Source organism: Natrix helvetica (assembly GCF_964273705.1).
Source record: "Natrix helvetica genome assembly, chromosome: W".
Taxonomy (NCBI): domain Eukaryota; kingdom Metazoa; phylum Chordata; class Lepidosauria; order Squamata; family Natricidae; genus Natrix; species Natrix helvetica.
In genome coordinates, this window is record NC_138555.1 from 82,097,638 (window position 1) to 82,108,513 (window position 10,876).

General features: G+C 46.5%; 1 protein-coding gene across 1 annotated transcript; it reads right to left on the bottom strand.

Annotated features, from left to right (window-relative positions):
* Positions 1-574: 574 nt before the first annotated feature.
* On the bottom strand, positions 575-10,399 carry LOC309400835 (twisted gastrulation protein homolog 1-like). Its single transcript, XM_081969535.1, has 5 exons — positions 10,274-10,399; positions 6,515-6,643; positions 5,849-5,930; positions 3,376-3,591; positions 575-1,544 (listed from the first exon to the last, which is right to left on the bottom strand). The coding sequence occupies exons 2-5, from the start codon at positions 6,626-6,628 to the stop codon at positions 1,312-1,314; spliced, it is 645 nt and encodes a 214-aa protein (XP_081825661.1). The 5' UTR covers positions 6,629-6,643; positions 10,274-10,399; the 3' UTR covers positions 575-1,311.
* Between the last annotated feature and the right edge of the window lie 477 nt (positions 10,400-10,876).

Below are 10,876 nucleotides of genomic sequence, written 5' to 3' on the forward strand. Positions count from 1 at the left end.
TCTCTTCCCTTCTCTTCTTCTCCACCAACATTGAAGCATGTGATCACCTTTTCTGTTCAGGAGCTCAAGCCATGCAGTCCTGTCCACCATTCAAACCATCTTTCCAAGCAGCCTCCATGTCTCCAGTTGTCTTTTTCCCCACTTGGAGCCGAACCCAGAAGGACATTTCTTTCGACACTACCTTCCACTCATGGTCTCCTGTTCCTCCGTTAGCAGCGAGCTTCATTTGGGGGAGTCAAAAAAGTCCAGATGGCCCCCTCCCATCCCATCCCCCAACAGCATCTCGGCTCAGTAAGCTCCTTTTAACGACGACGACAGCAAGCGGGTCAGCTTCACGCAACTCGCTAAACCCAGAAACACCAGGTGCAATGCCCCAAACAGCTCCCAATTTAGCTGTGGGCTAGTCGGAACCTGGAGTTACCTCTTGAGTTAATCCTCATTTGAATTTAAGTCTAGCAAAGCAAAAACTTATCCGTGTTCGACGTAGCCCAGATCCTATGATGGACGGCGTAGCTCATTCGCTTCCACGCCAACTTTGTGCCTCGGATACTATTCAGACAATCCTGTTTTCCCCCATTATTTTTATTACTACAAAAGACTACAGAGATATTTGAATCATGAAACGAAAGGATTTGAGGATTCGTGCACAGGGCTGAGGTCAGCTGATTTCAGCAAAACTGAGGAGGGGGGGGTGGAGGAAGGAAAAATGTCCCAGGTGAGGTTCAAGGACAGATGGACCCCCTCCCCAGCTGCAGAGGGAAAGACTAGGCTGGGTAGGGGGTCTTCTGTGGCCCCCGAAACTTGTTCCTGCTGCTGAAAATATCTGGGTTTGGAAGCAGGCTGAAGCAGGAAGCAATACAGCGAAGTCCTCGACTTACAGCAGTTCATTTAGTGGCCATTCAAAGGTACAAAGGCACTGGAAAAAAAAGTGACTTAGGGCCGTGTTTCACACTTACGACCTTTGCAACAAGCCCGTGACTCTGGGATCAAAATTCAGATGCTTGGCAGCCGATTCACACTTTACGACCCTGGCTGTGTCCCAAGGTCACCCTTTGGCGACCTTCGGACAAGGTTCGCTTAACAACCGCGTTACTAAGTTATCAACCGCGGCGAGTCACTTAACAAGGTGGTAAAATTGGGCCAAACACACGTCACAAATGCCTCGCTTCACAACGGAAATGTTGCGCTCCCTTGTGGCTGTCCGTCGAGGACTACCTGTAATGGCTGCAATGCGGTTTGCCGGGGAGGCTGCGCGGAAAAGCGGGGGCGACGCGACGCTTTGCGCGTCAAGGAAGGCAAAAGCAACACTGCTCAGTCCTGGCAATTGGAGCAATTAGCGTGGGCACCTCCGTAGCCCCGGCAATCCGGCCCCAAGCATTGGCAGCAGGCGCTGTGAAACCACCGGTAACGCCAGGCGCCCACCGACTGGCAGGCTGCCCGGCAGCGGCTCATGGACAGGCAGTCGTTGAAGTAAATGGACTGGCAAGCTGGCGCCGTGGCATTCGGGCCCTTGGCGGCGGCGGCGGCATCCGGGAGTGCCAGGTCTGCCAACGAGAAAGAGAAAGGTCGATAACCGAAGCACAGAGTTGGCAGGGACCTTGGAGGTCTTCTAGTCCAACCCCGGCTCAAGCAGGAAACCTGATCCCATTTCAAACAAAATGGTTGTCCAATCTCGTCTTCAAAACCTCAAGCATTTGCAACTTCTGCGAGCAAGCAGTTCCACTGATTAATTGCTCTATCAGAACATTTCTCTATACATTTCTCTATAAAAAAGGATGTTGAGACTCTGGAAAGAGGGCAGAGAAGAATGTTGTGGCCGACCAGCAAATCTGGCAGCAGATTCGGACAGCGAGGAGGTTGGGGAGGAAGATGGGCCAGTCCTGGAGTCTGGGGAAGGCTCAGATGAGGGCTCTGTGTCGGAGACAGAGGTGGGGTCAAGGCCGTCCGACAGTTATCAGCTGCCTTCGGAGTCGGACATCCGTGAGGCAGAAGAACAGCTGGAGCCTGTTCCCTGTGTGCGCATGCGCAGAGTTGCCAGACGAAGGGAATAGATAAAGAACAGGGGTCGACTTGGGAGTAAGGCCGCAGGTGGACGATGAACGGCCCCTCCCAGAGGAAATAAAAGAGGGAGCGCCAGGGGAGTGGAGTTTGCAGGAGGCCATTCGTTCCCTTCATTGGTTCGAGACTCTACGAGACTCCTTGCCAAGTTTTGCAGATCTCGGCCTGGTAACTCTCCAAGCCAGATAAGGTCTGTGACCGTAAATCCTCCTTTGAAAGACTTTGCTGGATGTAAATGAGAAGAATTCACAGTGAATTAACAAAAGGGCTTTTTTGTCAGGACAAGGAGTTTGCTTCCTGCTCTCGGGAAGCCTCGATAAAGAGGAAAGAGCAACAAAGATGATTCGGGGACTGGAGGCTAAAACATGAAGCCGGAATTGGGTATGTCTAGTTTAATGAAAAGAAGGACTAAGGGAGACGTGATAGCAGCCTTCCCATATTTGAGGAGCTGCCACGAAGAGGAGAGGGGGGGTTCAACCTACTTTCCAAAGCACCCCACGGCCAGACAAGGAATAATGGATAGAAACTAATCAAGGAGAGAAGCAACCTAGAACTAAGGAGAAAGTTCCGGACAGAACAATTAGGAAGAACGGTTGCAGGAATTTCTTATGTCTAGTTGAATGAAAAGAAGGATTAGGGGAGACATGATAGCAGTCTTCCAATATCTCAGGGGTTGCCCCAAAGAAGAGGGAGTCAAACTATTCTCCAAGGCACCTGAGGGTAGAACAAGAAGCAATGGGTGGAAACTAATCAAGGAGAGAAGCAACTTAGAACTGAGGAGAAATTTCCTGACAGTGAGGACAATTCATCAATGGAACAGAAGTTGCCTCCAGAAGTTGTGAATGCCCCAACACTGGAAGTCTTTAAGAAGATGTTGGATAGCCATGTGTCTGGAATGTTATAGGGTTCCCTACTTGAACAGGAGGTTGGGCTAGACTAGAGGACCTCCAAGAACCCTTCCCACTCCCGTTATTCTGTTTTTCTGTCATTTCCCAATTTACCCAGTGACAGAAAGAAGATCAAGAAACAGTCACTTCAGTATACTGGGGGGTATATTGGAAACAAGGGATGGAAACTCATCAAGGAGAGAAGCCAGCTGGAATTAAGGAGAAACTTCCAAACAGGGAGAACAATTAACCAGTGGAATCAGAAGTTGTGGGTGCTTCAACCACCGGAGGCTTTTAAGAAGAGATTGGAGAGCCATTTGGCTGGAATGGTTATAGGGTTTTCTGCTTGAGCAGGGGGGTTGGACTAGAAGACCTCCAAGTTCCCTTCCGACTCTTGTTATTCCCGATGACCCTCCCACTCTGGGCATACCTGTATGGGGTCCCAGCAGAAGGTGTCCGGTATCCAGGTGGTTTTGCCGAAGTTCCTCTTCTAATGGCAGAGTCGCGATGCTCCAGCCGAGCACAGGGTGATTGTTGGAGAGCGCCAGGAGGGCCCGGAAAAGAGACGGTACCGGAGACGCCAAATCGTGCATGGAACTCCGTTGAGACGGGTGGGGAGCTGATGAGATGCGTTCATCGCACAGGCCTGGAGATGAGTGACAACAAGAAGGAAACGGCGAGGAACAAAGGACACTTGAATGACAGGTGGTCCTCGACGTACGACCACCGTGGAGCCCAACATTTTCACTGCTAAGCAAGACAGTTGTTAAGCGAGTTTTGCCCTACGTTGTATGACTTTTCTGGCCAAGAGGTTTTAAGTGAATCCCTGCAGTTGTCAGAAGGTCACAAATGAAAAGAGTCTCAATTAACCAGTGGAACAGCTTGCCACCAGAAGTCGTGGGTGCTCAATCACTGGAGGTTTTTCAGAAGAGACTGGACAGTCACTTGTCTGAAATGGTATAGGGGGCTGGACTAGAAGACCTCTAAGGTTCCTTACAGTTCTATTATACTGTTATTCTATTCTACTCTACTCTATTCTTATTTCTATTCTTATTCTACTCTACTCCTGTTTTGTTCTATTCTATTCCTATGCTCTATTCCTATGTTCTGTTCTATTCTATATTCTGTTCTCGTTCTGTTCTTGTTCTTTTCCTGTTTTGTTCCTGTTCCTAATTCTATTCTATTCTATTCTATGTTTTGTTCTGTTCTTGTTCTCTTCCTGTTCCTATTCCTAATTCTATTCTATTCTTGTTCTGGTCTTGCTCTGTTCCTGTTTTGTTCCTGTTCCTATTCCTAATTCTATTCTATTCTGTGTTCTTGTTCTGGTCTTGCTCTGTTCCTGTTTTGTTCCTGTTCCTATTCCTAATTCTATTCTATTATATGTTCTGTTCTTGTTCTGTTCTTGTTCCTATTCCTAATTCTATTCTATTCTGTGTTCTTGTTCTGGTCTTGCTCTGTTCTTGTTTTGTTCCTGTTCCTATTCCTATTCTATTCCATTCCATTCCATATTTTCTATTCTATTCTATTCCTTTCCATTCCAATTCCAATTCCAATTCCAATTCCAACTCTACTCTACTCTACTCTACTCTACTCTACTCTACTCCACTCCACTCCACTCCACTCCACTCCACTCCACTCCACTCTATTCTATGTTCTTGTTCTGTTCTTGTTTTGTTCCTGTTCCTATTCCTATTCCTATTCCATTCCAATTCCAATTCTACTGTACTCTATTTTATTCTATATTCTGGTTGATCAATCAATTGATCAATGATTTAACAATCATTCACTTAGTGACCATTCAAAGTTACAACAGGACTGGAAAAAACAGAAACTTATGATTCCACCTCACAACAGTTGCAGCCTCCCCATGGTCACTGCGATCAAAATTCGGACCCACGAGAATCGGCACGTAGGTATGATGGTCTCAGCCTCCTGGAGACACCTGATCCCCTTTTGCGACCTTCTGACAAGGAAAGTCAACGGGGAAGCCCAGATTCGCTTCCCAACTCTGCGACGAACTTAACAAAACCACAACGATTCGCTTAACAACGGTGGCAAGGAAGGTGGTTAAACGGGGCAAAACCCATTGAACAAGTGTCACAACTTACTGATGTAAATTGTGGGCTCAACTGCGGTCGTAAGGCGAGGAGTCTTGGTAAGATTTTCCCAACCTGAGAATGGTGTCTGTTCTGACTGAGACTTCCCAAGAGCAGGATGCAAACTCCTCGTCCCGACAAAAACCCTTTTGATTCATTTCCTGTGAATTCCTCTCATTCACATCCAGCAAAGTCTTTCAAAGGAGGATTTACGGTCACAGACCTTATCTGGCTTGGAGAGCTGCCAGGCCGAGATCTGCACAACTTGGCAAGGAGTCTCAGAGAGTCCCGAACCAATGAAGCGAACTAATGGCCTCCTGCAAACTCCACTCCCCTGGCGCTCCCTCTTTTATTTCCTCTGGGAGGGGCCATTCATCATCCACCTGTGGCCTTCCTCCCAAGTCAACCCCTGTTCCTTAGCTGCTCCCTTCGTCTGGCAACTCTGCCCACGCGCACCCTGGGAACAGGCTCCAGCTGTTCTTCTGCCTCACTGATGTCCGACTCCGAAGGCAGCTGATAACTGGCAGACGGCCATTGGCCCCCTCTCTGCCTCCGACACAGAGCCCTCATCAGAGCCTTCCCCAGACTCCAGGACTGGCCCATCTTCCTCCCCAACCTCCTCACTGTCCGAATCTTCTGCCGATTCCCCTGGCAGGCCACAACAAGTGAGAAATTGAAACCCGTCAGGGAGAAGGCTGAAAGTTTGAGAAAACGGGCTAGGAAGATTTCCCCCCGCCCACCGGTTCCTGTATCCCACCCTGTGCCCCTTCCCAACCAGAGGGCGAGTCATCTCACCTACACACTCACAGCAAGGCTCCCAGAGTTTAGCCAGGCAGAACGCGCACTGCCGACAGCAACGAGTACGATTGGCTTTGCATTGGCACATTTCCTGCCGGGAGAAGTCACCAAAATATGGGTTATGGCAACGGCGATTTTCTCCCCCCCCCCTCCAAATAATAATTCAGGCTTCTGCGCGCAGTCAACGCTCGCAGCCAAAGAGAGGCGTCACAGACCACAAAACTGAAATAACAGGTAGTCCTCGACATACGGCCATTTGTTTAGTGACCATTTGATGTTGGAAAAAAAGAGACTTACGACCGTGGTTCACCCTGACGATCGTTGCAGCATCCTCGTGGTCGCCTAGTTTACAGACGGATGCTTGACAACTGGTTCACACTTACGACGGTTGCAGCGTCCCAGGGTTATGTTACCCCCTTGTGCGACCTTCCGATGAGCAAAGTCAACGGGGAAGCCACTTAATGACCGCGTTACTAACTTAATAACTGCAGGGGTTAACTTAACCAACGGGGCAACGAAAGTTGTCAAACGGGGCAAAACTCACCCACCAAATGTCTCCCCCGGCAACAAATATTCGGGGCTCAATTGTGGTCGTAATTCAAGGACTACCTGTAATTAGGACGCGTTTGTTTCTCAAACCCAAATGTTTGCACCCAGATTGTCGCAGCGCCTTACCTGCAGCAAACACTTGCTGACGTCACTGGCACAAAGTGCTTTATTGCACCCTTTGCTGTGGGCACCCAGAGCCCATCCGGCTGCCCCGAAAAGCACAATCACCCACCAGTGCATGGTTGCCAGCTGCACCTGCAAGGGAATTAAGATAGATGATAGATAGATAGATAGATAGATAGATAGATAGATAGATAGATAGATAGATGGAAGATAGATAGATGATAGATAGATAGATAGATAGAAGATAGATAGATAGATAGATAGATAGATAGATAGATAGATAGATAGATAGATAGATAGATAGATACAGTAGATAGATAGATAGATAGATAGAAGATAGATGATAGATAGATAGATAGATAGATAGATAGATGATAGATAGATAGATAGATAGATAGATAGATAGATAGATAGATAGATGGAAGATAGATAGATAGATAGATAGATAGATAGATGATAGATAGATAGATGATAGATAGATAGATAGATAGATAGATAGATAGATAGATAGATAGATAGATAGATAGATATAGATACGGATAGAGATAGATAGATACTGTGGATAGATAGATAGATAGATAGATAGATAGATAGATAGATATAGATACGGATAGAGATAGATAGATACTGTGGATAGATAGATAGATAGATAGATATAGATACGGATAGAGATAGATAGATACTGTGGATGGATGGATAGATGATAGATAGATAGATAGATAGATATAGATACGGATAGAGATAGATAGATACTGTGGATAGATAGATAGATAGATAGATAGATAGATAGATAGATAGATATAGATACGGATAGAGATAGATAGATACTGTGGATAGATAGATAGATAGATAGATAGATAGATAGATAGATAGATAGATATAGATAGGGATAGAGATAGATAGATAGATGGATGGATGGATGGATGGATGGATGGATAGATAGATAGATAGATAGATAGATAGATAGATAGATGATAGATAGATGATAGATAGATGATAGATAGATGATAGATAGATAGATGATAGATAGATAGATGATAGATAGATAGATGATAGATAGATAGATAGATAGATAGATAGATAGATAGATAGATAGATAGATAGATATAGATACGGATAGAGATAGATAGATACTGTGGATAGATAGATAGATAGATATAGATACGGATAGAGATAGATAGATACTGTGGATGGATGGATAGATGATAGATAGATAGATAGATAGATAGATAGATAGATAGATAGATATAGATACGGATAGAGATAGATAGATACTGTGGATAGATAGATAGATAGATAGATAGATAGATAGATAGATAGATAGATAGATATAGATACGGATAGAGATAGAGATAGATAGATGGATGGATGGATGGATGGATGGATGGATAGATAGATAGATAGATAGATAGATAGATGTAGTTGGGTGGGTGGGTGGGTGGGTGGATGGGTGGGTGGATGGATGGGTGGGTGGATGGATGGATGGATAGCTGGATGGATGGATGGATAGCTGGATGGATGGATGGATAGCTGGATGGATGGATGGATAGATAGATAGATAGATAGATAGATAGATAGATAGATAATGATAGAGAGATAGAGAGAGAGATGATATAGTAGATAAATAAATAGAAGATAGAGAAAGATGATAGGTAGATGATGGAAGGAAGGAAGATAGATATGATAAATAGATAATGATAGACAGAGAGACATGATACAGAAGATAGAGAAAGAAATAGATGATAGAGAGAGAGAGATGATAGGTAGATGAAGGCTGGCTGGCTGGGTAGATAGAGAACGATAGATAGATTCCTCTCTATGTCAGGGATTCCCAACTTGACCTGCTTTAGGATTGGTTGACTTCACCTCCCAGAATCCCTCAGCCAGCATGGGATGCTTGCTGCAGCAAAGAACAAACGAATGAAGGTAGATAGATAGATAGATAGATAGATAGATAGATAGATAGATAGATAGGATAGATAATGATAGCGAGACAAGATACAGTAGATAGATAAATAGATAATAGAGAGAGAGAGATGATAGGTAGATGAAAGAAGGGAGAGAGGGAGGAAGGGAGGAAGATAGATAGATAATGATAGATTCCTCTCTATGTCAGGGATTCCCAACTTAGCCTGCTTTAGGATGGGTGGACTTCAACTCCCAGAATCCCTCAGCCAGCATGGGATGCCTGCTGCAGGGAATAATGCATGCTGGCTGGGAATTCTGGGAGTTGAAGTCTACACATCTTAAAGTGGGTAAGGTTGGAAAAACGCATGTTTTATATTTATAGGATGTGAAAAAGGAGCTTTTTAAACTTACTTCCTTCCCTTCTTTTTCTTCCCTTTTCCTTCCTTCCTTCCCCTCTTTCCTTCCTTCCTTCCTTCCTTCCTTCCTTCCTTCCTTCCTTCCTTTTCCTTCTACTTTCTTCCCTTTTCCTTCCTTCCCCTCATTTTCTTTTTCCTTTCCTCCCTTCCCCTCATTTCCTTCCTTCTGATTATTCCTCCCTCCCTCCTCATCCTGTAACACCATGGTATTCTTTCTGCCATACCGGCACAGTAAAATGTGTATATGTCAGCCAGTTGCTTCCGCCTTGATCCATCTTTCCTAATCTCCTCTCTTTCTTTAAAAGTTTCTTTACTCTTCCTATCCCTCCCTCCCACCCCTCTTTTTTTCTTCTGTTTCCTTTCTACACCTGGCCTTTATAAACCGGGGTTTTTTCTTGGGGGGGGGGGATTATGCCTCACATTCTGCAAACCTAGCAGAGGGAGGGATTTGGAGAGAGTGAGTGAGAGAGAGAAAGAGAAAGGAAGAGACAGAAAGAAAGAGAGGGAGGGGGAGAGGGAGAAAGAGAAAGAAAGAGGGAGAGAAAGAGGGGGGAGGGGGAGAGAGAGAAAGAGAAAGAAAGAGGGCGGGAGATAGAGAGAAAGAGAGGGGGAAAAAGAGAGAGAGAGAAGAGAGAGAAAGAAAGAGAGGGAGAAAGAGAAAGAAAGAGGGAGAGAAAGAGGGAGAGAGGGGGAGAAAGAAAGAAAGAAAGAAAGAGGGAGAGAGAAAGAGAAAGGGAGAGAAAAAGAGGGAGAGAGGGGGAGAAGGAAAGAAAGAAAGAAAGAAAGAAAGAGGGAGAGAGAAGGAGGGGGAGAAGGAAAGAAAGAAAGAGGGAGAGAGAAAGAGAAAGAAAGAGGGACAGAGAAAGTGGGAGGGAGATAGAGAAAGAGAGAAAGAGGGGGAGAAAGAAAGATAGAGAGAGAGGAAGAGGGAGAGAGAAAGAAAGAGGGAGAGAAAGAAAGAGGGAGAGAGAGAAAGAGGGAGAGAGTGGGAGAAAGAAAGAAAGAAAGAAAGAAAGAAAGAAAGAAAGAAAGAAAGAAAGAGGGAGAAAGAGAAAGAGAGGGAGAGAGAGCGAAAGAGACCCCCCCCCCCCGGAGCCCCCGCAAATCTGTGTCCTGGACTTTGCTGGCTTAAATGGGGGTGAGGTGGGGAGGGGGTCTCAGTTGGAAAAAGCTGGGAAAAGATCCTAGACCCCCCCCCCCAAAAAAAATCCCCTCCCCCCTTTGGTTCTCCATTCGGGAAGGGAAGATGTTTGCCCAGAAGAAGAGGAAGAGAAAGAAGAAAGAAGAGAAAGAAAGAGAGAGAGAGAGAGAGAGAGAGAGAGAAAGAGAGAAAGAGAGAAAGAAAGAAAGAAAGAAAGAAAGAAAGAAAGAAAGAAAGAAAGAAAGAAAGAAAGAAAGAAAGAAAGCAAAAGGGGCTGAAAGGCGGCCGGGAGTTTACCTGGGCAAGCGAAGCCTCTTTGGGGGTCTTTTGGGGCGGTGGGAGGGCGAAGATGGGTCGCCCCCCGTGTTTTTTCTTCGGGAGGAGGAGGAGGAGGAGGAGGGGAGAGGGGGGACCAGGGGGGAGAGCCGGGCAGGCCGGGCGCGCGCGGGATGGGAAGGCGGTGGATGGTCGGGGAGGAAGGAGGGGCGAGATCGGGCCTCCTTTCCCCCCGCCCCAAATGCGGAGGGTCTCTTCGGGGCAGCCGAGAGACGACGGGCAGGTGGGGGCTTCTCCCGGCTCCTCTTTATGCGAGCCGCGGTTTGGGGGCCTTCCTTCCTTTCCTTCTTTCTCTCCTTCCTTTCTTCCCTCCCTCCCTCTCTCCCTCCCTTCCCTTCATTCTCTCTTTCCTTCCCTCCTTCCCTCCCCTTCTTTCTCTCCTTCCTTTCTTCCCTCCCCCCATCCTTCCATCCCTCCCATCTCCCTTCCCTTCCTGCCTCTCTCCCTCCCTCCCCTTCTTTCTCTCCTTCCTTCCCTCCCTCCCTTCCTTCCTTTCTTTCTCTCCCTCCCTTTTTTCTCTCCTCTCTCCCTCCACCCTTCCCTCCTTCTTCCACTCTCCCTCTT

What these genes read in the sequence shown, in the direction of transcription:
- LOC309400835 (XM_081969535.1), bottom strand. Translation starts at nt 6,628, where the DNA reads ATGCACTGGTGGGTGATTGTGCTTTTCGGGGCAGCCGGATGGGCTCTG. An exon ending in TCAGCAAGTGTTTGCTGCAG is followed by an intron (nt 5,931 to 6,514) that starts GTAAGGCGCTGC and finishes TTCTCCCGGCAG; the next exon opens with GAAATGTGCCAATGCAAAGC. An exon ending in TCTGCTGGGACCCCATACAG is followed by an intron (nt 1,545 to 3,375) that starts GTATGCCCAGAG and finishes TCTCGTTGGCAG; the next exon opens with ACCTGGCACTCCCGGATGCC.